At 36.4% G+C, this 22,830-nt stretch overlaps 1 protein-coding gene across 2 annotated transcripts in view; it reads left to right on the top strand.

Annotated features, from left to right (window-relative positions):
• The first annotated feature begins 4,967 nt into the window (after positions 1–4,967).
• ATF2 (activating transcription factor 2) overlaps positions 4,968–22,830 on the top strand; it is a 43,163-nt gene continuing 25,300 nt past the window's right edge. The window contains exons 1-8 of one of the 2 annotated variants that reach the window (XM_059820043.1): positions 4,968–5,020; positions 5,666–5,735; positions 8,183–8,279; positions 10,037–10,155; positions 12,193–12,321; positions 20,016–20,194; positions 20,520–20,634; positions 20,813–20,899. In XM_059820043.1, the coding sequence (XP_059676026.1) occupies positions 5,688–5,735; positions 8,183–8,279; positions 10,037–10,155; positions 12,193–12,321; positions 20,016–20,194; positions 20,520–20,634; positions 20,813–20,899 (774 nt within the window). In that variant the 5' untranslated portion in view covers positions 4,968–5,020; positions 5,666–5,687. Of the gene's footprint in view, positions 5,021–5,665; positions 5,736–8,182; positions 8,280–10,036; positions 10,156–12,192; positions 12,322–20,015; positions 20,195–20,519; positions 20,635–20,812; positions 20,900–22,830 lie in introns of those variants that run through there. The other variant, XM_059820044.1, reaches the window with a different exon arrangement.

The following is a 22,830-nucleotide window of genomic DNA, read 5'->3' as shown; positions in this document are numbered from 1 at the left end:
GTACAGATGTTTCTTGAGTTGGAGCCACATGCGAGTGGTCAGTCTAGCTGTAAAACTTGGGTTTGCATCACATATAAGCCGTAATAGATAAATCACTACTACTATGGCTGTCAGACTGTCCTCTATGGACTGTCCAGTTTGGGCAGGTGACACACTTACGAGAATGTCCATCTCTTGCTTGCTGGCCAGTGGAGGAATGCTGACATTGAAAAGGTTAAGGTTTTCTTTTTTTTTGGTTTTTTGGTATGTTGTCTGTCTTTTCTGTTTTCAGTTCAGGCCATTTTCTTCCATGCTGTTTGTGTCAGCCCTGACGTTACAGGAGGGCAGTCTCTGTATTGCTACAGTGCTTAGAATAAGTAATTACAGGGTAAGACTGCACAGCCCATGAGTAAGAGGTCTTTTGGCATACAGCATGCTTTATACAGGTAAAGTGTTCAGAGGCTTTAGCTACATGTCTGATGAATCCTTACTAAGTATGTGTGAAGAATGATTTTTTTTTTCTCAGCAAATTTGGAGAGGTTTTAGCAAGGATTATCAATATGTATACATTTTTAAACAGCTATTTGCATGTTTAATAGAAAAAAATTTTGAAAGGAGGTGTCAATTGTGTTTTCCATGCTCCTGTATGTAGGGAATTAAGAGAAAACAGAAGAACATTTACCAGTAAAATAAGCCAACAAGACATTGCTTAAGTCAGTGTATGATTCTGTTCTTTTACAAATTGCCTACAGGAAGGTATTTCAGAAGCAAGCCTCAGAGTGTGTAGTAATAGTTTCTAGAAAGTGTACCTAAGATGTTTAATTAAAATCTTCCAAAAATATACAAATAATTGTTGAAGCTATTTGTGTAGCACATTTAGATAAACATTAGTGTAACGTTTTATAGAAACATCTTTATTTTTTAAATAAGCACACTGTACTAAATACTAGTAAATTGCTTGCAAACCTGTTTTTATTTCTCTATATTATATATATCTTAAGCATGTATATATACTTACTTATATATTTTACTGTACTGTTTGCTTTCCAAAAGTGATAAGAGGCTTATGACATTTTAAATAGGCGTGATGTGAAAGTATTTTACCTTTGTGTTGAAAGTATGGAGCAAACACCAAAAAAAGTGGGATTACTTTCTGATTTAAGTACCAAAGTTGATTATACTGCCAAGACTATTTCATGGTTTTCCCATGTTCAGCTCTGATCCTATTTTGCAGTGTAACTCAAAAGAATTCTATGTATGGGTTTCTTTATGCTACTGAAAGGAATTTAGGGTTGGAAGGCTTAAAGAATAAAGTTGCAGTTCAGTGGACTGTAATAAGAATCATTTCACTGAACTGTTCGGTTTATCTGAAGAGATAAGTTAAGGCTGGATTTCACATTCAGATCAGATTGCTTCAGGAACCATCTTTTTTCTATGGGGCAAGGTGTTTGCTGTTGCCTGGGTAACAATCCAAGGTGGCTATAATTCACCTTTAGTGATTGGGTTAGCAGTTTACATACTTTATTTCTCATTTGGTTGGGTGAGTAACATTTTTGTCAAGATGGCGTTTAAGTTGCTCTTTTGGTTTTCGGGGGAAGAGTATTTTCTAAATGCTTCTCTCTTACTGTGATATTCTCTCTTAGAGCAGTCAGTCTCCAGTAGCCTTTTGAAATGCGAGTGGCAATCACAAACTTCTTTTCTGAAAATTTGCCCTCTGTGTGTTAGTCTTTTTATTCCTGTCGGACAACAAACAATCCAGAAGGAAAAGAGGAGGCAAAAGGATGGTGTGTGTTTGTTTGTTTTCCCTAGCAGCAACAGTTTCAGTTGTTAGGCTGCAAAGTTAACCACGCTAAGTCTTCTAAAGCTATCAGAACATTACCCAAGTTTGGATTGTCTTTTGCTGTTGTTCACCTCTGCTTCTAGCTATGACATCTTTATGGTATACTTCAAATTTCAGAGTTATCTTGGATTACTCAGTATTTCATCCACTCAAATTCTGAGTATCTCCCAAAGATGGAGATTCCATAGCCCCACTGGGCAACGTGTTCCAGTGTTCAGCTGCCCTCACTGTGTGATTTTATTTTTTTATTTTACTCTTCCCCCCTCCCCTTGTACTTCCTCTTAACTTTCTTGGTGTGGCTTGTGAATGTTGCATCTCATCCTTTTGTTGTACGCTACCCAGAATCTGGATCTGTCTTCTCTGTAGTAAGACAGCAAGTAGATCCTTCCTTAGCCTTTCTTCTCCATGCTGAACAAACTTTGCTTCTTGATACTCCTCTTGTGTGGAAAAGTCTAGCCTCCTGACTGTTTTGGTGGGGCCCTTGCTGGTTTCTCTTCAGTTTGTCATCTGTCTTGGGGGGCTCAACACTAGACACAGCACTCCAGCTGTAGCCTCATGAGTGCTGGATAAAGGAGAATAATCTGGTTGCTATGTGCTTGCTAATTCAGCCCAGTAGCCTGTTAGCTTTCAATGCTGCGAGCAACGTGATGCTGAATTGTGTTCAGTTTGTTGTCCACCAGCAGTTACAGGTTCTGCCCCAAAGCTGCTTGACAGCCACTTGGCCCTCAGCCTGCACTGTTGCATGGAGTTATTTCATTCTAGGTGCAGCTTTGCATTTGTCTTTGTAATAGGTAAATACAATCCTTAGCAATTTGGCTACACTAACGAACATGAGCCCTTCGTTTTCCCATCCTATGAGATCCAGTTTCTGTTTAGATTTATAATGTCCAAGGTCTTGCTGAGAATGCGTGAGTGTACTTCTTTTCTCTTTTAAGTGCAAAAATTTTAGTGCTTCAAGATACCTTTTTTCTTTTTCCTCAGATGTTAGCTGGAATCCCTTTACAAAGCATTACCTCACAAAATTTCTTGTGGCCTGCAGTCAAATAATATTACAAAGATCAGGCAATTAATTTACCTCCAACTTTTTTCCAGTAAGTTTGCCAGGAGGATGACACTTTCACAAGGATTGATTTTTTTTTTTTTTTTTTTTTTAGTTTATGAATCAGGCATTCAAAATTCACAGGCTTTACAAACCAAAATATGGAACCGATAACAACTTCATATGCAAATACGTGTTTTGGTAATATTCCTTTAAAAGAGAAAATGAGCAGACTTAAAAAACCTGATCTTTACAGCTTATGACCTAAGAAAAATACTAACAGTGCAGATGGAGTAGATTTTATGGCTGATACTACGCACTTGTCAAAGGCTGACAACCCACTATAATAACACAGTAGAAAAATGCTCTAAATGCACTTTTGTTAATCTTCATCCTTTGGATTAAAAAAAAAACAGAATTGTTTCTTATACCTTCAGACATTTCTGATACGGATATAACTCTTCTGTTTATAATATATATCCATATGTGCATATTGTAGCCATGTATAACTATATTGTGCCTCATGATGAAGATTTAACAAAGCAAATTCCTTTTCAGATCTAAAGGAGACTGACTCTCTTAGTTTTGAACCTGCGTTTGAAAAAATCTGACTGTTGCATACCTGAACAAGGATAATAAGCTCATGGGATAGCTTTTAAGTGTCTGTTGAAGTTCCAGATAATGTAAAGATGTAATCCTAAAGCTTCATTGGTAAGGGCCTTATTTTTTACCCCGAAGCCTTAGTCATGAGTATTCAAACTTGCCCGTAACCTTGTTAATACTTTTTATTGGTGACAGTACTGAGTTCATAGTTTGAACAATTCAAGAAATACTTCATCCTTTCGGAAACTTGATGCAGGTTATAAGTTCTTTGCAAAGAACAGCACAACAATGTCCATCCCTGATATGCTTTGGCATCCTTTCTTTGGGACCTAAATGTTTCCCTGAGTTTTCAGTGCCAAAGAGTCTAAAGTTTCTGGCAGCCATTCATCTCTTCTTGGCTTGTGATCTGAGCTCAGTATCCTCATTCTGTTGAATGTATATATTTAGAAGCGACACTTTGGAATCTCCTCCACTCCATGTTTTGCTTTTATGCTATTTGGTGCCCATGACCAAGGACACTGGGATCTCCTTCTCTTTGAAGTAATATCCAAAAAGTCTGCACAGTAGTTTTCTTACTGTACAGGCACAGGCAAAAGGATCAGGTAATGTGTTCCCTACAGATCTCTGAGGTGTTCCCTACAGATCTCTGAGGTGTTCCCTACAGATCTCTGAGGTATTAAGTCTTAAATTATTTGCTTAAGCTTACTTGATCTGTCTTGTGTCTAGTACCAGAAGTATACATTCTTAGGACAGTAAGACAGTTTCAGAAGCCTTGCAACTGTTCATGACCAGCCTGTTGGGGGAGAGATGGATTTATTCTGCTTATGATCTTTAATCATTAAGACATCTTTATTCAACTATATTTGCTTCATCAAGCTAACCAGTGTTCAGAACTAACATTGGTAGATCTCCATACAAATACTCATATTTAAAGATGAATGTATTTCTTCCAGGGTAAAGCCACAGTTGGGTTGAGAGTGCTTGTCATCTCCTGGCTAATTAGCTAATTTGGTACATTCAATCCCTTGCCCGCCCTGTTATTTGACCTTAAAATGAGCTAACTTTAGTGTTGAGATTAGTTACTCATCACTATTGGGTTTAGTGATGTGACAACAATATCTTTATTTTATGTGTTCATTGTACCAGAACTTTTTTTTGGTCATTGATGTCACAGCATCCACGTACTAGTTTTATGCATTGTCCAGCACGGGTTGGCTCAATCCTGTCTGTGTCCCTCTTTCTCTTCCTGAAGCGGAGCGATGCTACCTTGTGATATTTGTTCTGTGCTTGCAGGATGAAAGAGTAGAAGCATCTCTTTCTGTCTGAAAGAAGGCATAACTAATTAGAGAATGTATTGAAGTAAACCATTTCTTTGAAAAACTGTTGTGTTTCATGGGTGAATAGTGGGCATTACATCATTTATCTTTACAAAATGGTTTATTATTACATGTTTAACATGCATAGTAATCAATATCTTCTTGCAATTACAGTTCATTGCCATGAAAAGGAGGATATGATAGTTTGCCCTATGAAACAGGTTTATATGTGAAATCTGGCAGGTATGTGTATTAGTATGTGTGGTGAGTACGTAAAACAGCGCCGAATACAATTAATATCTATTACTTAATTCTTAAATATTTTTTAGCCTGTTAGTAATATAGTTGTATAGCCGAAACATTACTGAAGTACATGTTTTTATAGTTAAATTTGTAACAGTTTACATAAAGGGCTATTTGCCAACTTATCTTTAAAGATGAGCTTTAAAGATTGTGAAAAGACTAAGGAAATGACCACTGTTTCTCATCTGTTGGCACTGTATCCTTGACTGCTCAGTATTGTCTGCTGCTTTGTTCTTTTTTTAAATGTGGGAATTGGATCATTATTACCATGTATTTTTATTTCAGTAACAAGTTGTCTTACTATGTTTTCAGATACTTTTTGCAATTAGTCATGTTACATACGAATACTTGCCTTTCTGATTGAGATGTATGTTCAAAAACTACTACGTCTCTATTGCGTTTTGTGTACCCATCTGGCAGAGCTTGGAATCCAGACTCTACTTGAATCCCGGATATTTAGAGTCTCAGTGTAGTCAGAAGGCAGAAATTCTTGCCCATGGAATATTAAAATATCCTGTGGATGTTGATGTATTGATAATTTGTTGCAGTATTTGTAAAATTTGTTCCATTCTCATTTTAATACAGGTAGCACAACGACCTGTGGAATATGAGTGATGACAAACCCTTTTTATGCACTGCCCCTGGATGTGGCCAGGTAATGGTCTGACTTGAAGTTATTAACATTGATCAAATAAAAATAAAACACTGAAATGTATTTCTAGGGATTGCAGAAAAGGGGATTTGTGATAATTGGTAGAAAGTACCTGTGCTTTGCTGAAAAGTAGGTGAGAGCAAGAATTTCTAGCATTTCTTGTGTTTATTCAGAAAATGCTATCCATAGAAGAAAAAAACTAATGAAATTACCCTTTCTAAGCTGAAAACAATTTAATTTGTTAGCCCTGCTTTATTAGCTTTCATTAAAAAAATAAATAAGAAGCATCCTAATTTGTATCAGGTAACCTGTATTTTTCAGAGTATTTCAATGTTACTGAAGCTCGCTTGTCGCTAATCTTAACAGCTATGGTGACTGCAAATATGTAATGGCATAATTTTTATTTATGTATATTTTTGTATATAGGAAGATGCTAACAGTATGCATGCCACAAAATATACTTCAATTCCTATTGTAGCTTTGATGTATTCTATTAATAGCATTAGTAGATATAGAGCTGGATGTGAGCAGAAAAGTAAAAATATTGAGTGTTTTAGCAGATGGTTGCTTAAAAGGAAGTGGTCTTGACACTTTAATTTAGTAACCTTAAAATAAATGAATTTGCATTATCTGCTTCATGAGATGGACGTCCCTGCATCCTTTTTATATAGAATCAATTTCTTAAACAAGCTGAATTTTTCATTACATTATCTCTGCTGCCTTTATATAGAATTGATTTCTTAAACAAGCTGTATTTTTTCATTATATTAGTGCACTTGGATTTATTTGGATTCTGAGTTCTAAATATTTTCATTTTTATTCTGAAAACTTAGTTTTTATGATGAATGACAGCATTAATGTTATATTAATGGAGCCTTCTGTATTTAAAACGGGAAAGGACTAAGATTTCTTGTTATGTCTAATATGTTCAGAGACATCAAAAGTAACAGAAGAGGACTGCCTTCTCCTAAGGAACATGTTTGTCCCCATCCTATTTGAATCTCGTTTTGATGTAAGCTCTGTCAGAAGTGTTTCGGCAACTAAATGTCATAGCAGGTGCATCATGGGGCTACAGAAATCTTTGATTCCACTGAAGGAAAAGAGAGAAGTTCATGGTCCCTGAAAATGGGCAAGGCTTCTCCAGATGCCAGCTCCTACTATAGAATGGAGAGGGGGAGTCAGGAACTGGAGATTCTATTCCCTCTGAAAGAGCCTGTCCATCATGTAGTGGGGACAGAAAGATGTACTTAAGTCTCTTAGTGTGATAGAACACCAAAGTTTCTGGCGTATGCTGTATCTAGAGATAAGGCACAGGAGTTATGGAGAGCTGGGCGTTTGGAACCCTTGGCGACAGAGTTCTAACAAAAAAAGTGCCTGGCCTGTATCACCCTGTCTTTCAGTGATCCTGCATCTTTAATTTCCCTCTCAGTTCCACACATACATGTCCTTTCTCACAGAAATATTCTGGATGACTGTATTCTGAGGTCAGCTAAGCTTTCTGTAGTTTTCTGAGAGATGACACTTGGTGTCTATCTATTACACGATATATGTGGAGTGACTTAAATTATTGAGGAATAATCAGAAACATAATTTGGGACTCAAATGTTCACAAGGAAAAGTAAGAAACTGAATACTTTGTAAGATCTGTTCTTTTTAGAAACCTGCATTTTGGGAAACATTTTCTTAGATTATCTCAATTGAAACACTAACTTTACTCACAATTACGGATGCATAGCAAATTTCAAGTTAGTAAAAGTAAGAATATCTATTTTACAGCACCTAGTTTGTCTGCTTACTGCTTTTTTTTATAGAATATACCCCAGATCTGAGGGGAAGTATGCACAAAACTGGCATACTTATGAAAACTTGAGAGATTTTTAAAATGCTGATAAGTTTAGTTCATTCACAGCTTTTCAGTTGTCTGACATTGTTCCAGTGTTTCCCATTCTGTCTGCCTCTTATATAGTAAATGGTCAGGGGCAGGAGCTATACTTTATTTTATTTTTACGCTATTAAATACAGTGAAGTCTGTGTTTGTGATTACAGATCAATTCTCATTGTTGTGGTAATACACACAATACAGAAATCAAATAGTGGTAATCAGTTACCAAGTATTGTCAAGATCCATTAGTATAGCAAATGGCTGTTCGCTAACGGTTGATGAAGTCTGCAGCACTCTGAAATTTTATCTTGGACTTTTGATGAATGCAGGTACTTATACTACCATTTCCCTGATATCATTACTATTTAGTTACTATGAACATCATTTGAGTTTTATAGTATTTCTGTTTGGTAGTGTTGACCAAGGAGCAAGATATATCTGCTGAAGAGGGTTGTCTGTTAATGTAGTAATGATAGTTTTACGTGTTGTAAAAAATACTTTCTGTAGAGTTGCATTTATTTTATTCACACTCAAAATTACAACTATTTCTTAAAACTTTTTGCTGCAGCGTTTTACCAATGAGGATCATTTGGCTGTCCATAAACATAAACATGAGATGACACTGAAATTTGGTCCGGCTCGTAATGATAGTGTCATTGTGGCTGGTTAGTATATACTTTTATAACTAGTTTATTCACTTTTCTGCTGTAATGGGCATACATTTTATTTATTTTCTGTACATAATGCATAGACTTATGTTACGAGGATATGAAACATTTTCTTCGCTCTGGTTCTCTGTGGTGTATGCTTAGGCAATATTTTAATATATAGTTAGCTTTTGTCAGAATTTGAAGCCAATATTATTCTCCATAAGTAACTTTTATTTGGATCTGATATATAATCTGAATATTTTTCAATTATCAGTACTTTAATAATTGATTAAATCATGTAATAAACATTCAGTAAGAACACACTCTAATAAAGGCTATGTGTAACAGGATCTGTAACTAGACTAAGCTGTATTTAAGTTTTAATGATTCATTGATATTACTTGTCTCTTAAATTTTAAAATATGTAGTGTTTTTTACATACTATGGTGATATTAGAAGAATGAATTGGTAATTACTATTCTTTAAATGGGATAGTAGAGAAAAAAAGAATTATTTTTTTCTTAATTTTAGCTTAGATTCAAAATACTGTTACTGTATTTCTAAATCTGAATTCATGGTAGACCCTTGGTCAGTTGTAACCAACTTTGTTTGTCCAGGGTCAGAAGTAATCATCAATAGATGATTGATTGCATTATAAATTTTAAAGTTCTTGAATGAAGATAGCACATGCTAATTATTCTAAAGTTATAGTCAGACTGCTTTTTTTCAGTGGTAGAACAGCCTAAATGAACTTCACAAAGGCTTTCAGACATTTTTAGAATTTTTTTTCTCCTTGTAAGTGGCTAATTTGTTACGATAAGCAGACAAAAAAAATTGTTACTCTTAAACCAGCAGTTACAAGTTTTAAAATTCTAAACGTGATCCTCAGCAATTATACCGTAAGAAAGGGGACCAAATAATCGGGTGTTTGAGAATGAAACGATGGCAGTGTCTGTCTCTTCGCAGCCACATTCCAGTGTATGAACTGTTAGTTGTAAACACCAGCTTACGTTGGTAAGGTGCACATAATACCACTCTACAATATTTTAAATGCAGGTAACTTTGTGGCAAATGTGTTTTATTTTTACCTGATAATAATAGTGAAATAAGGGGAATTTACATAGTAACAAAAACTTAATAGAAAGACTTTTTTTGAAACTGCTTCATGCAGTAGTAGTCACCCAGGTACCAGAAGTCTTACGATTCCAGCTTGACTGTACAAGCATCATAGGAGTCAATACGATCTTGTGTACAATACCACGCTTTACTTCCTTTTAGAAGTTCCACGCACTTGAAAGTAATCGCTACTGTTCTCACAATATGAGAAGAAAGAAGCAAACTGTCTGTGAGCTGTGTGCTTTTCTCTCCTTTTTTTTTTAATTTTTTATTTTTTATTAAAGCCTTCACGTAGGCCTTATCTTTATTTGAAAATAGAGCCTCCTTGCTCACTGAAGTGATCTGCTATGCTAGATTAGGCACTTGAGAATAGCTCCCTCTGGTTTCTGGACATAGACAGAAGAAATGCTTTGATACCCTCCCAAAACTGTAAGGGGCTTACTGGTTTGCAAACTTCAGTTGCTTGTCTCCAGCAGGTGGAGTATGCCTTCTGGTTGGCCTGCCTGCAAGGCAGAAAGGAGCCTGTTTGCAAGGCATATAGAGTTCTTAACCACGTCATCTCTTTCTGTTTGCCTTTATTCTGAAAAATAATTACTATAAGTAGGTTCATAAATGGTATTTTAAAATAAAATTAAAAACAAAATTGTTCATTTCAGATCAGACACCAACACCAACTCGATTCTTGAAGAACTGTGAAGAAGTGGGCTTATTCAATGAATTAGCAAGTCCTTTTGAAAATGAGTTTAAAAAGGCTTCTGAAGATGACATTAAGAAAGTATGTTCAAAAACTTTTTATTCTCAGAGCTTCTACTTTTTTCATATCAGAAATTCCATTAAAAAAAGCAAACTTTGAATTTATATATTGCCTTCTAAACTATGCCAATAATCCTTTGCCAGCTGCTTATATATGTTGTGTGGAAAGAGTACAAATATAAGATTACTCTTCTGAAGATTAGTTTACCTGATTAGTTTTACATAGTTAGCATGGACAATGGGACACATTGACTTTGTCTTCATTCTTCAACGTATGGACTAGATACTTAATCATTAGCTTTAATTGAAATTTCATTAGGCCCTGAATAAGCAAAAAGTAAGTCTGAAAAGTAAAGAGTTTTTACAGAAAGAAAAACATTTGCAAGAAACCCATGTGAAAAGAATAGTATGTGAACACTGATTATTTTAAAATACTGTTTTAAAATACTGATGTTATTCTAAGAATCATTAGTATTGATAATGAGAGTTAAATACTGACTAAATTTAAAGAAGTGTCAATAATTTGCTTATAATTATATTCACTATGTGTTGAAATCACTTTTGCCTAGAAATTATTGATCACAACCTAAACATCTACTTTTTTAATGTACAGATTGAAATACAAGAAAAATTTGGACTGTCTCTTTTTAGCAACTTCCTGTTTTTATGAGGAACTTCCCATACATTTAAATGTGGTTTCTTCTGTTCCTTTTAGTACTTCCCAGTCATAACTGGTTAGGGGCCCAAACATTTAAACACTTTTGCAAATGAAAAATGTTCAATGTTCCCTTTGAATAATTTTGCCTTTGATTGATGACCTGGTTGACTTTCATAGGCAGTGATAAAAAATATCTTTTTATACTCATACATACAGATTTTGCAGAATCAGTGTCTGCATTTTCTTTGTTTCAGTAAAGATTTTAGTAGGTACTTGTGAATAGGATGGATTATTTTCCATTTCTGTCAAAGCCTCACCCTTGCTTTGTTACTGCAACTGCATGATTTTTTAAATTTTTTTAATTGGTGTACGCTAACTGTTCTTAAAACACTACCTATGGTAATACTGATTCTGGATTTACTAATACCATATTTCCTGTGTAATTCACCACTACCTTGGAGACGGTTATAGGTATTGCAAAATATTTTAAGCATTTTAACAATTTCTTTAATTGATATTAATTTTCCAAGCTGCCCTCTGTGTAATGAGAAGAAACACAGTCTGGACATATCTCTGGTTGATTAATATACATAAACGATTATGGCAAGGGGTAGAAAAATTTACCATGGTAGCACACTTTCTAGGGGGTTGATAGTTTAGGTTTTTTCTGTAGTATTTCATATTCAGATGTGGTATGAAAAGAGATTCCACTTCTAAGTCTTCCCTGCTGAACTGAAAAAAAGCATCCGGAAGAACATAAATAGAAAATGAGCTGTGGGGGAAGTTTCTTTCAAAAGATTTAGATAGCAGTCTAGATAGGACTATAGGCTTTCAAATCTATAGTCTTGCTTTAAGTATTTTTGTAACTTAATTTCTTTGCGGCATTTCAGATGTCCTGGTGGTTATATCTGTGTAGTATTATAGAACTTACTTTTTCAATAATTATTTGCTGCAATAAGTTTTGAAATGAATTGTCCACAGTAGCTTTATTAATTTGGAAATGTAGTTAGGATTTTGTGCTTTGTGGCATGTGATACAATAATTCATAGAAGGATAATACCTTCCTTTAACTGTAATTTTTAAGTGTAGCACAGTCTTTCCTCAGCTACAGTTTTCCTGGGACTCTTGGGAAAGAAAAACTTTTAAGAGTGTTTTTAATTCTCAAGAAGAAAATACTTATTGTGACATTGGTGTTGAAAAAGAAAGTGTTGCTGAAGATTGGTATTCATACAGATGCTGAAAGAATAGCCTTGACTGGTAATGCATCTGCATCAAGATCTTCCAAACATCAGCACCTCTCTGTTGTTACAAGGCTGATGTTTCTCTTTAGTTGTTTACATTTTCTTGCCTATTTTAATTTTTTAGAGATTGAGTAATTTTGTTTTACACTGTTGCTTTTAGATGCCTCTAGATCTGTCTCCTCTTGCAACACCAATTATAAGAAATAAAATTGAAGAACCCTCTGTTGTAGAGACAACTCATCAAGATAGTCCTTTACCTCATCCAGAGTCTACTACCAATGATGAAAAGGTCAGAACCCTTTTTCTTTCTTTTTGGAATTAATTTTTTGAATCTTCAAATGATCTGTAAGTTCATTGTACATGATGATAGCCACACTACTTAGCTGGTTGAAAGGAAAAGAACTTTTGTTTACCATATTCCTGTGGATATATACTTAGTGTGTTCAGTTCACTAGTTAGCTTTGCTCACTGCAATTATTTCTTTGCCACACACTGGCCATCCAGTAAAGCCGGAAAGGAAATCAAATTTAATATTCATGCTATGTTAGAAAAGGCTTAAGCGGCTCTTTATTTTCTTTTATGCATTAGCATTCATGAAAAAGCAAAGAAAGTTCAGTTTCTTTGTTGTTTTTTTTTTTTTGTAAATAATGTCAACAGTTTGAGACTCTTCATGTGTACATTTTTATGTTTATCCTATGTTTTACCATAAATTGTTTTGTAAAACAGCAGGGAATGTTCTACAAAAATGTACAGGGCTGAATGGGCTGTCTTTGAAAGCTAAGCACCAAATAATTGTATTTCAAATTTTATACTCTTTAGACTATAACAGTATGTTTAAAAGTGGTGATCTCAGGCCTTTGCTTAGTGTTTACTTTGAATACTCATAGAAGACTGAGGTATTGTCTGTGACTAGAGGATGTTGCAGTCAGATCAGTTTTAGAACTATTGCTCTAAAGAAGGAACAAATGTTTAATAGTAATGATAACTTTGATACGTGGCTTGCAGTGTTTTCATCATGTGGAGTTCTCCTGAAGAGCAAAAATCAGTGAAATCATAGCATTGTTTAGGTTGCAAAAGACCTTTGAGATCATCAAGTCCAACCATTAACCTACCACTGCTAGGTCCACCACTAAACCATGTCCCTAAGCACCTCATCCACACGTCTTCTGAATACCTCCAGGGATGGTTACTCAACCACTGCCCTGGGCAGCCCATTTCAATGCCTGACAACCCTTTCAGTGAAGAAATTTTTCCTAATATCCAGTCTAAACCTTTCCTGGCACAACTTGCAGCCATTTCCTCTTGTTCTATCACTTGTCACTTGGGAGAAGAGACCAGCACTCACCTATCTGCAACCCCCTTTCAGGTAGTTGTAGAGAGCAATAAGGTCTCCCCTCAGCCTCCTCTTCTCCAGACTGAACAACCCCAGTTCCCTCAGCCGCTCCTCATAAGACTTGTGCTCCAGACCCCTCACCAGCTTCGTCACCCTTCTCTGGACACGCTCCAGCACCTCAATGTGAGAGGCCCAAAACTGAACACAGTGTTTGAGGTGCAGCCTCACCAGTGCCAAGTACAGTGGCACGATCACCTCCCTACTTCTGCTGGCCACACTGTTTCTGGTACAGGCCAGGATGCTGTTGGCCTTCTTGGCCACCTGGGCACACTGCTGGCTCATATTCAGCCGGCTGTCGATCAACACCCCTAGGTCATTTTCTGCCAGGCAGCTTTCCAGCCACTTGTACCCAAGCCTCTAGCATTGCATGGGGTTCTAGTGACCCAAGTGTAGGATTTGGCACTTGGCCTTGTTAAACTTCATACAATTAGCCCATCGATCCAGCCTGTCCAGATTCCTCTGAAGAGCCTTCCTACCATCAAGCAGATCAACACACTCGCCCAACTTGGTGTTGTCTGCAAACTTACTGAAGGTGCACTCAATCCCTTCATCCAGATCATTGATAGAGATATTAAACAAGACTGGCCCCAGTACTGAGCCCTGGGGAACACCGCTTGTGACCGACTGCCAACTGGATTTAACTCCATTCACCACAACACTTTGGGCTCGGCCGTCCAGCCAGTTTTTTACCCAGCAAAGAGTGCACCCTTCCAAGCCATGAGCAGTCGGTTTCTCCAGGAGAATGCTATGGGAAACGATGTCAAAACTAAAGTCTAGGTAGACTACATCCACAGCCTTTCCGTTGTCCACTAATCAGGTCACCTTGTCGTAGAGGGAGATCAGGTTAGTCAGGCAGGACCTGACTCTCATAAAGCCATGCTGACTGGGGCCTGATTACCTGGTTGTTCTGTACATGCTGCGTGATGGAACTCAAGATGATCTGCTCCATAATCTTCCCTGGCACTGAGGTCAGATTGACAGTCCTGTAGTTCCCTGGATCCTCCTTCCGGCCCTTGTAGGTGGGTATGACATTTGCTAACCTCCAGTCTGCTGGGACTTCACCGGTTAGCCAGGACTGCTGGTAGGTGACGGAAAGTGGCTTGGTGAGCACTTCTGCCAGCTCCCTCAGTATCCTTGGGTGGATCCCATCTGGTCCCATAGTCTTGTGGATGTCTAAGTGGTGTTGCAGGTCGCTAACCATTTCCCCTTGGATTGTGGGGGCTTCATTCTGCTCCCCGTCCCTATCTTCCATCACAGGGGCCTGGGTAATACCCAGAGAGCAACTGGTCTTACCATTAACGACTGAGGCAGAGAAGGCATTAAGTACTTCAGCCTTTTCCTCATCCTTTGTTGCTATGAATAATAGTTCATAATTAATGAATTAATTATTTCTATTCCTATCTCAATAAATAAAAATATTAGGAGCAGAACATAATAAAGCGATATGGTTGCTCTTGTCAGTCTTTTTTCTATGTGCATCTTCAGTGGGCAGTCTGCATTTGAGGGACTTAGCTACCTTATTCCCAAAAATCAGCAGGACTTTTTAGGATTGCAGGGTGATTCAGGGATCACAGGAAGTTCCTGGTCCAACTTCCTCCTCAAAGCAGGAGGAAGCAGAGATCCTCCTCAAAGCAGAGATCAGACCAGGTCACTCAGGGCTTCACACAGTCTGGTCTTGAAACCTCTGAGGAGGGAGGCTGCACAACCTCTCAGTGCAACCTGTTCCAGTGCCAGGCTGTCCTTGTGGTGAAAGTGTTTTTCTTTGGATCCAGCCTGAACCTCTCTGGTTTCAGCTTGGATCCCTTCTCTTATCCTGCCAACAGGCACCAGTGTGGGAAGAGCCTTAAGTGTGTGACAGAAATTTAGTAAGAGTTTCAATTCAGATTTGTCTTTACAAGGCTTCACTGAGTTTTATTAGTTAGCAAGGATGGGTAATCATAGGTGATCAAGGCAATCATGTCATCTCAAAAATAGTATAAGTAGTTTAAAGGAATACATGTGAAGAGCCGCTTAGATTAAGCAAATCATAGTCCAATTCCTAAGTCTTCTTTATTTAATTTCTTCTTTATTTCAGAGGTTAGTTTAGTTTTTTCCCTGCAAATATTTTTTCTAAGTACTCTAATTTTGGCAGAAGATAGTATCAATATCTTTATACAGTAGTGTTTCAGTATCTCATTAGCATCATTACAAGTGAAAATTATATCTCAATGCTTGGCAGTACTTATAAACTTGTCTCATTCGTGATGTAATTTCAGTGTTGTCACTGTAACAGTGCTGAAGTGAAAAGCTGCTGCTGCTCAATGCTGTTCTGATGTCTGATTGTAGAGACAAGCTGAGCAAGGATGAGGGTGCTGCTTGGAGTGTGCTGCTGCTGAATGTGGCCTGCAGAAGTTGAGAAATGTGAGCAGAGTGTTGCTGTTTTCTCAGTTAGATTTTTATATTCTCCTTCTATAGATGTATTGAAGGAGGGAAGGTTTTTCTCAGGGCATAGCTGGTTTTAAAATATATATGCCGCTGTAACCATTTCATTGGCTGAATATATTTTAGTACCCTTAAATTATTACAGCCTGTTAATGTATGTGCAAGACAGTTCTAATTTTCCTTGTAGTTGTCAAGGGAATTTCTTAGCAACTTAAAAAATTATGCTTAATTCTTTTCCTAGTTTTCTGAGAGTTCCCTGTGTTCTATTAGGCTTCAATAAGAGTTGATATTCTGCTTTGAATAGACCAAGATGTCATTAGAAGTATATAAAGCCTTTTAGCTTTAAAATAATAAGCAAATGAAACCTAATGTATTCTTTGAGAGCTTTCAAACTCATTATAGTTGCTTATTAACAGTACTTTAAAGGATGACACTCAACAGAGTTTTGAAAGTTGCTTAGTTGTTGTCAGATAGCTAATTGCCTAACTTAAAAAAATTGGTTTTAAAATAATTATTACAGTAATAATCAATTACGGTATTAGCTCTGGCCACGTACATTTCTGTATAAAGAACTCTGTTTTCATTGGTAGCATTAGGAAGTTATTGCATGATATTTGCTTTTAGATGCAAAATATTTGCAAATACGCATCTCTGAAAACACTTCTTAAATAAAGTAACTATCGTTTTCTGTAAAATATTTTCCAGTTCATTGGGATTTAGTTTCAAGAATAAAAGGGTTGGAGAGGTTTTTTCAGTAAGTTGCTAATATCTTTGAATAGGCTTAAACTTCTTTCTTGGAAAGGTGGGTAAGGATAAGATCTCTTCGGCTTAATCTCATGACTGCAAATTAATCTCTTTTTCTTGTTCGTTAGCAGAATATATTTATAAACTATTTTTTTCAGACAAAATTTAGACTTTATTAGTGCAATGCTTTGAGCAACTAGTATCTTCTGTCAGACTGGTGTACCTTTGGGTTTGTTTTTATATGCTAATAAAACACTAGTTTCCTTCAGAGCCATACTTAAGTCTGCAGTTTGTGTTATTGCCATGTTGTTGCAGTAACTAGTACATGCATGCATTTTTCAGAGTGCAGCATAGAGCAAGTTAGTGTAACAAGTAAAGAGGAAGTTGAAAATACTTTGTTGTCAACTGTATAAACACACTCCTTAGTGAATGTGTTATTCCTGTAATGGTTGAGGATCATTTCTGATCTTTTAAACAAAGCACAAATGCTGTCTTTAATAACATACAGAAATAATTGTGTGCATGTGAGGTTTCCATCTTCAGAATTTTATAGATTCATGTCAGAATTTTATACATTACTCTTCTGACTGTTGCTGAAATCTGGTTTCCATAGAGCCCTTTGTCTAAAAGTTGCAAATAGCCTTTTTCCTAGTAGGGGATCAAGCCAGGGAGAGACCCAGTTTTACAGTTAGTATTTATTAGAACACCCATTAATTAAGCTGTTGTTATTAATAGGTGATAAGTATTCAGAGTGCCAAAACTTACTTGCTCACTCATACATAGTTACCTGGTTGCAGCTGCAGTTGGGAGGCCAATCCCAGCTGCTTGCTCAGAGGTGGAAGGTTGTACTGACATGCCACGCCAGTGACTTCTAGGTAGGTGTTCAGAAAATGTTCAAGGTCAGGTTGGATGGGGCTCTGAGCAACCTGATCTAGTGAAAGGTGTCCCTGCCCATGACAGAAGGGGTTGGACTAGATGGTCTTTAAAGGTTGCTCCCAACTCCAACGGTTCTATGATTCTATGAAAGTCCTTCAAGGGGCCCATTCTTTCATCGTGTATATGTAATCCTGTAGTCTTTGTTCGCATATAGTAGCCACCGTGGTTTTGGATGTTGTCTGAATTGTACAGCAGGTTCATGCTAGCATAGAGATTCAGCTGGTGTTCTGAGTTGATGAATTGTTGCAAATTCAACAAGGCTGGTTTTCTCTGGAGCTTATCCATTCTTGGGAGACTTTCACACACTGCCTCTCAGCACTTCTCTTCTTGGCGTTCTGTATTTTGGTAGCTATTTCCCCATCCACACACACAGGTACTTACAGAAGCCACTTGCACAAACCTGTGCAGAAGGGGCTGTTACCACATTACTATTGTTGAGAATATGTGAATATTTGGTTAGTTTACGTTTTTATATTAAAGCTATATACATGGCTCCATGGCTGCTGTTAGCCGACTGTTGTTTTCCCCTTTTTTATGTAAATTAGAGTTACTTTGCCATAGCTATTTATTCTGTGGTGTTCATATATCTAAATTTATATTTATACATATACTTTTATATATATGGGGTTGCCATGTACAAAGACGTTTCAGGTGAAAGGAAGAAAAAGAAAAAGAGCTCTTACACCTCTGTTGGCTGTTAGGGGCAAACATGGGTGTTCCTGTGTCAGATCCCTACAATGGGAATGGACTCTCCAGTGGCTCCTTGCTCACAGTAATGAGACAGGTAATAGTGGCAAAAAACAGGGAGGAAATGGTGAAGCTGAAACCAGTGGAGAATGACACAATATTAATTTCTGAATTGACCATTGCCAAAAGATTATCTGGGCAAGTATTCTCACCTTATGCCTTCCTCTAATTTCCCACAGTCAAGCAGTTCAGTCTCCTTTATGTTTTCCCTGTGGTTCTTCTCGCTGAATAAGATCTGTATAGCTGTTATACCAAATTCCTTATTTGCCAAAGGAGTGTTTAATCCTGTCTTAAGAATATGCATTAGTCAACCCTTCCTAATTTTTTTGTTTCTGCAATTCCATACTGGATGTTTTCTTCTTTTGATGGAATGCTGATCTGTAATTCTAGGTACCGTGTACAAATATTATAACATTTATAAATACACCAGATGGATACTAAAGAAAAAATTCTTGCTTTCCTCACTACAGCTCACTGTTATTCTCCAAAAACTCTCATTCACTGTAAACAGTCTTTTAGGTCCCTTGGGGAAAAGTCTGAATGAAGTAATGAACCCTGATGACAAATCTGAGCTTTTGAAGGGAGAAAATTTCATAATCTAAAGTCCTTTCTTTTCAAAGCCCACAGTTTGCCAGCCCACTTAACGTTCTATGAAGTGCTTAGAAGAGCACGCACCTCTTACAGATTGTTTTTCTTTTTATACATCCATTGCAAGACAGATAAGACTGTAGTAATTAAAGCTTTGTGGATGAATTTTAAGAACTTAAGCTTAATTCAGAGCAAATGGCAATCAATGTAGCCTATATGACACAGGTATGAGATGTTCTCTTTGAATTACGGTTTAACAGTGGAGCAACTAAAGTCTGCTGGTCTTAAGAGTGTAGTTTTGTGTGCCATTGATTGCAGTAGCTAGTGTCAAAAGAATAAATAACTTGGAAAAATCCTGTCTGAAGATAAATCTGAAGTCTGACAATATCAACAGTTTCCTGAGGAGGAAGGCATTGGTTTCAATAAGGCATTTCTAGATTTTGAAACAGCAAATGTAGGCAATACATTCTAATTGATAATGTACTTTACCTGATTGCTAAGCTAAGAACTATAGTCAATTCTGTCTACTATTTACATGCAAATAATTAATTTCTGTGCTCAAATAATTTCTTCTGCATCAGGATATGCATATATTTTGCAAAGCTGTGAATGTAACACTCCAAGTATTTTTAACTTCATAGCACTCTGGTTAAGAGAAGTACATGGGTAAGGGATAAAGGCTTAAAAAAAAAGTTTTTTGTGTTTTTTTTTTCCTTTTTACTGAACCATGAAACTGTTGTTTCTCTTATTTAAATCTGGAACAATGGACTGAAACTGAAATGTACATAAGGACACTGTAAAATGTTTTCCTTATTCAAAGTGTGGGTAGACATGATAGTGCTGATAATGCCATGGGTTTCTTGGCAAAAAAAACCTTAATACCTGATCAAAACTGAATTATAAGTAATAGTGGCTTTAGCATAAATTGAGCCAAGGTTTGTCATACAACTAAAATCACTGTTGTTGGAACAATTTCACTTTGATGGTTTAAATAATTCATCCAAATGATTCATGTTTTTAATTGTATAACTGATTCTACTTGCATAATGTTATAGAAATTTTGATTTGTTCCATCAAACTGTGTTCATTTAACAGTCAGAATGAATGGTCTATAATTGGATTTTACAAACTGATTAATCTTTGTTTTTCCTCAGGAAGCATCACTGCAGCAGACCGCACAGCCTACATCAACAATAGTTCGTCCAGCATCTCTACAGGTTCCTAATGTACTACTTACGAGTTCTGACTCAAGTGTTATTATTCAGCAGGCAATACCATCACCAACGTCAAGTACTGTTATTACCCAGGCTCCATCCTCTAACAGACCAATAGTGTAAGTTACGTAAATCTTAGTAAAATGTTTTCTTACAGAATTTGAAAATATTTTTGTCTTGTTTACTTTCAGTTACTGTTTCTGCAGTTAATGTACAAATTTGAGATGCTTTGGTGTAATGTGGTGCTTTACTACATATGAAACATACAGCTTTCACTACATGTGAAATATAATTCCATGTTCTCCACATCACTAAGTTCATATTTTTGATCTCCAAATAAATATTACATTATAACTGTAAACCAACAAAGCAATTTAAAATAATGTGTAAACTTGTTCTCTTCTCTGAATAAGTTTTCTTTTATATAGTTCATTCCTTTTTCAGTCCAGTTCCAGGTCCTTTTCCTCTGCTGTTACATCTTCCTAATGGACAAACCATGCCTGTTGCTATTCCTGCATCTATCACAAATTCTAATGTGCATGTCCCTGCTGCAGTTCCAGTAAGTAAGCATGATGCTATATTAATTTGAAAGTGGAGCAGATTTGCATAAGTGCAGCATAGAACTTAGTTTTAAGCAGCTTGATAGCTGTTTTGGCTTCAGAGGGTAGTGCTGTCATGTGCTGTCTATAATGATAACATACTCAGGTTTTCTTCATTTTTATACTTTATCTGGTCAGCTTGTTAGACCTGTCACCATGGTGCCTAGTATCCCAGGAATCCCAGGGCCTTCCTCCCCACAGCCAGTGCAGTCTGAGGCTAAACTGGTAAGTGAAAAACTCCGTTATTCCTCAAGAAGAATAACTTGAGAAATTAATTCTATTGCTTTTTAAAACAGCTTTAGTTTTCTTCTGTTAGTCTAAATTCTGCAAGTACAAATTTAATAACACCAGAAAAATAACAGCTGCGTTTATTTTACAGTTATTTCAAATTCTAGCCTGTGTTGATTCTGTTGTTAATAGTAATTTTTATCTTATTTTCAATCATTCTTTTTAAATGAACTAGCTTTTTAACTAAACTCCTTGCTCCTTGTGTTGGAGGATAGGAAATGTGAATTGGAAGAAAAACAAAATTAATAGCATGTTAAGAGTGAACATCGCCTTCAGAGAAGCAGAATATGTTTCTTCCCAAAGGATGTGATATTTCTTAAAAAAAAATGGGGAAAGAAAACTTTTCTTAACAATGTTTTCAGAATCTCAATGGAATATAGTCCATTTGGCAAGATTTTTGTAATTAGGTATGTGTTACTGACATATTTAAGAAATTGTTTTGTGTGGAGGTTGTTTCTGTTGTGTTGGCAGTTTTTGGGAATTATTTGGGAAAATCATGAGTAAAACAAGCAGAACAAAATTTATTTTGTGGTTTTTTTAAATATTATTGATCCAGTTATGGTGGTAGTTTGAATTAATCAATTTCTTGAAAAATTTTCTGCAACATTAGGTAGTTGCTTCTCTGTTTTTGCTGTCTTTGTTTGTTCCAACTGTTCTAAAGCAATAGAAAATCTATTATTAAACAATAATTAACCCATTTATGTATTTACAAGATGCATCTGTAAACAGTGTCTGTCTTGTGAAGTAGTGTTGCTCTTCTGACTCTTACTTTGTGTCAAAAAGGAATCAGGAATACCTGCTAGATAAAATATATTTTTGTACATCAATATAGATAAGTGGGAGGATGTCCTTAACATCCTTTGATATATCATTTCTCTTGACCTAAACCTGTGGGCTTTCTTTCCTTACCCATTTTCTCTCCTGAAACCACAATATGAAAAACAATGAGTCTGGGAAAGCTAATTATTCTGCTGTCTGGAGTAATGGGATTCCAGTATAGTGGGCACACAAGACCATATTCACCAAGAACTGAAACTGTTGTGGTGAGCTGGTCACCAGTGCACTGACTTTTCCTAATGCTGTCAGGTCTTCCTTCATTTTCCTCCTCTGTTGAACACAATGCCTTTTAAAATAGTGTAGAGAGGGACCAAAAGGAAGGTCTCTTTCTGTGCATCCTTGTCCTCCTAGGAATGGGAAAAGGAATCTTTTAATACCTGAGGAAATATTTAAATGTAACCAGCTCTGATGAGATGAATTTAACTTGAATCCAGGAGAGAAGAATGTAAGAAAGTGAAAACAAGAACTGTTTTCTCAGAAATTCCACATTCCTTAGAGTCAGGAGACTCATGCACTGAATTCTGCTTTGTGAAATCCATGAGGAATTGGTTCCAAACGATTTTTTTAGATGGCCAAGAAATCATGTTTTTAAGCATACTACTGAGTGATTTGCTCTTACAAAGCTTTAACGGGGGGAAGGAAATACATGTATGTGGTGAAGACTTTGATCTCACGTTGGAAGAAGCAATCACTCAGATGCAAAGAAAAACAAAGATCATTCGACTTAAAATTTAACAGTCTCATTAGTCTTCTCGTTAGAATTTAGCTAATATATGCACTTTAGTGATTGCTTATCTATTTTTTTAAGTGAGACTGTAAAAAGGGTATTTGCAGTATTTCTTCTTTCCTTGTTGCTTAATATAAAGCATGAACAGAATTCAAGATTATCAGAATTATGTATACTTCTTATGCTCATTTACTTTTATATAGTGCCTATTCGCAAAAATAAAAAACTTAATTTCTTATCACTCCTAAAGTAAAAGCAATTTAATGAGAAACTTAATGTTTATTTAGAAAAGCTTCCAACTGGA

Source organism: Gavia stellata, chromosome 8 (genome assembly GCF_030936135.1).
Source record: "Gavia stellata isolate bGavSte3 chromosome 8, bGavSte3.hap2, whole genome shotgun sequence".
NCBI classification, from domain to species: domain Eukaryota; kingdom Metazoa; phylum Chordata; class Aves; order Gaviiformes; family Gaviidae; genus Gavia; species Gavia stellata.
Note: the sequence above shows the minus strand (reverse complement) of the source record. Positions and strands in the feature narration are given on the sequence as shown.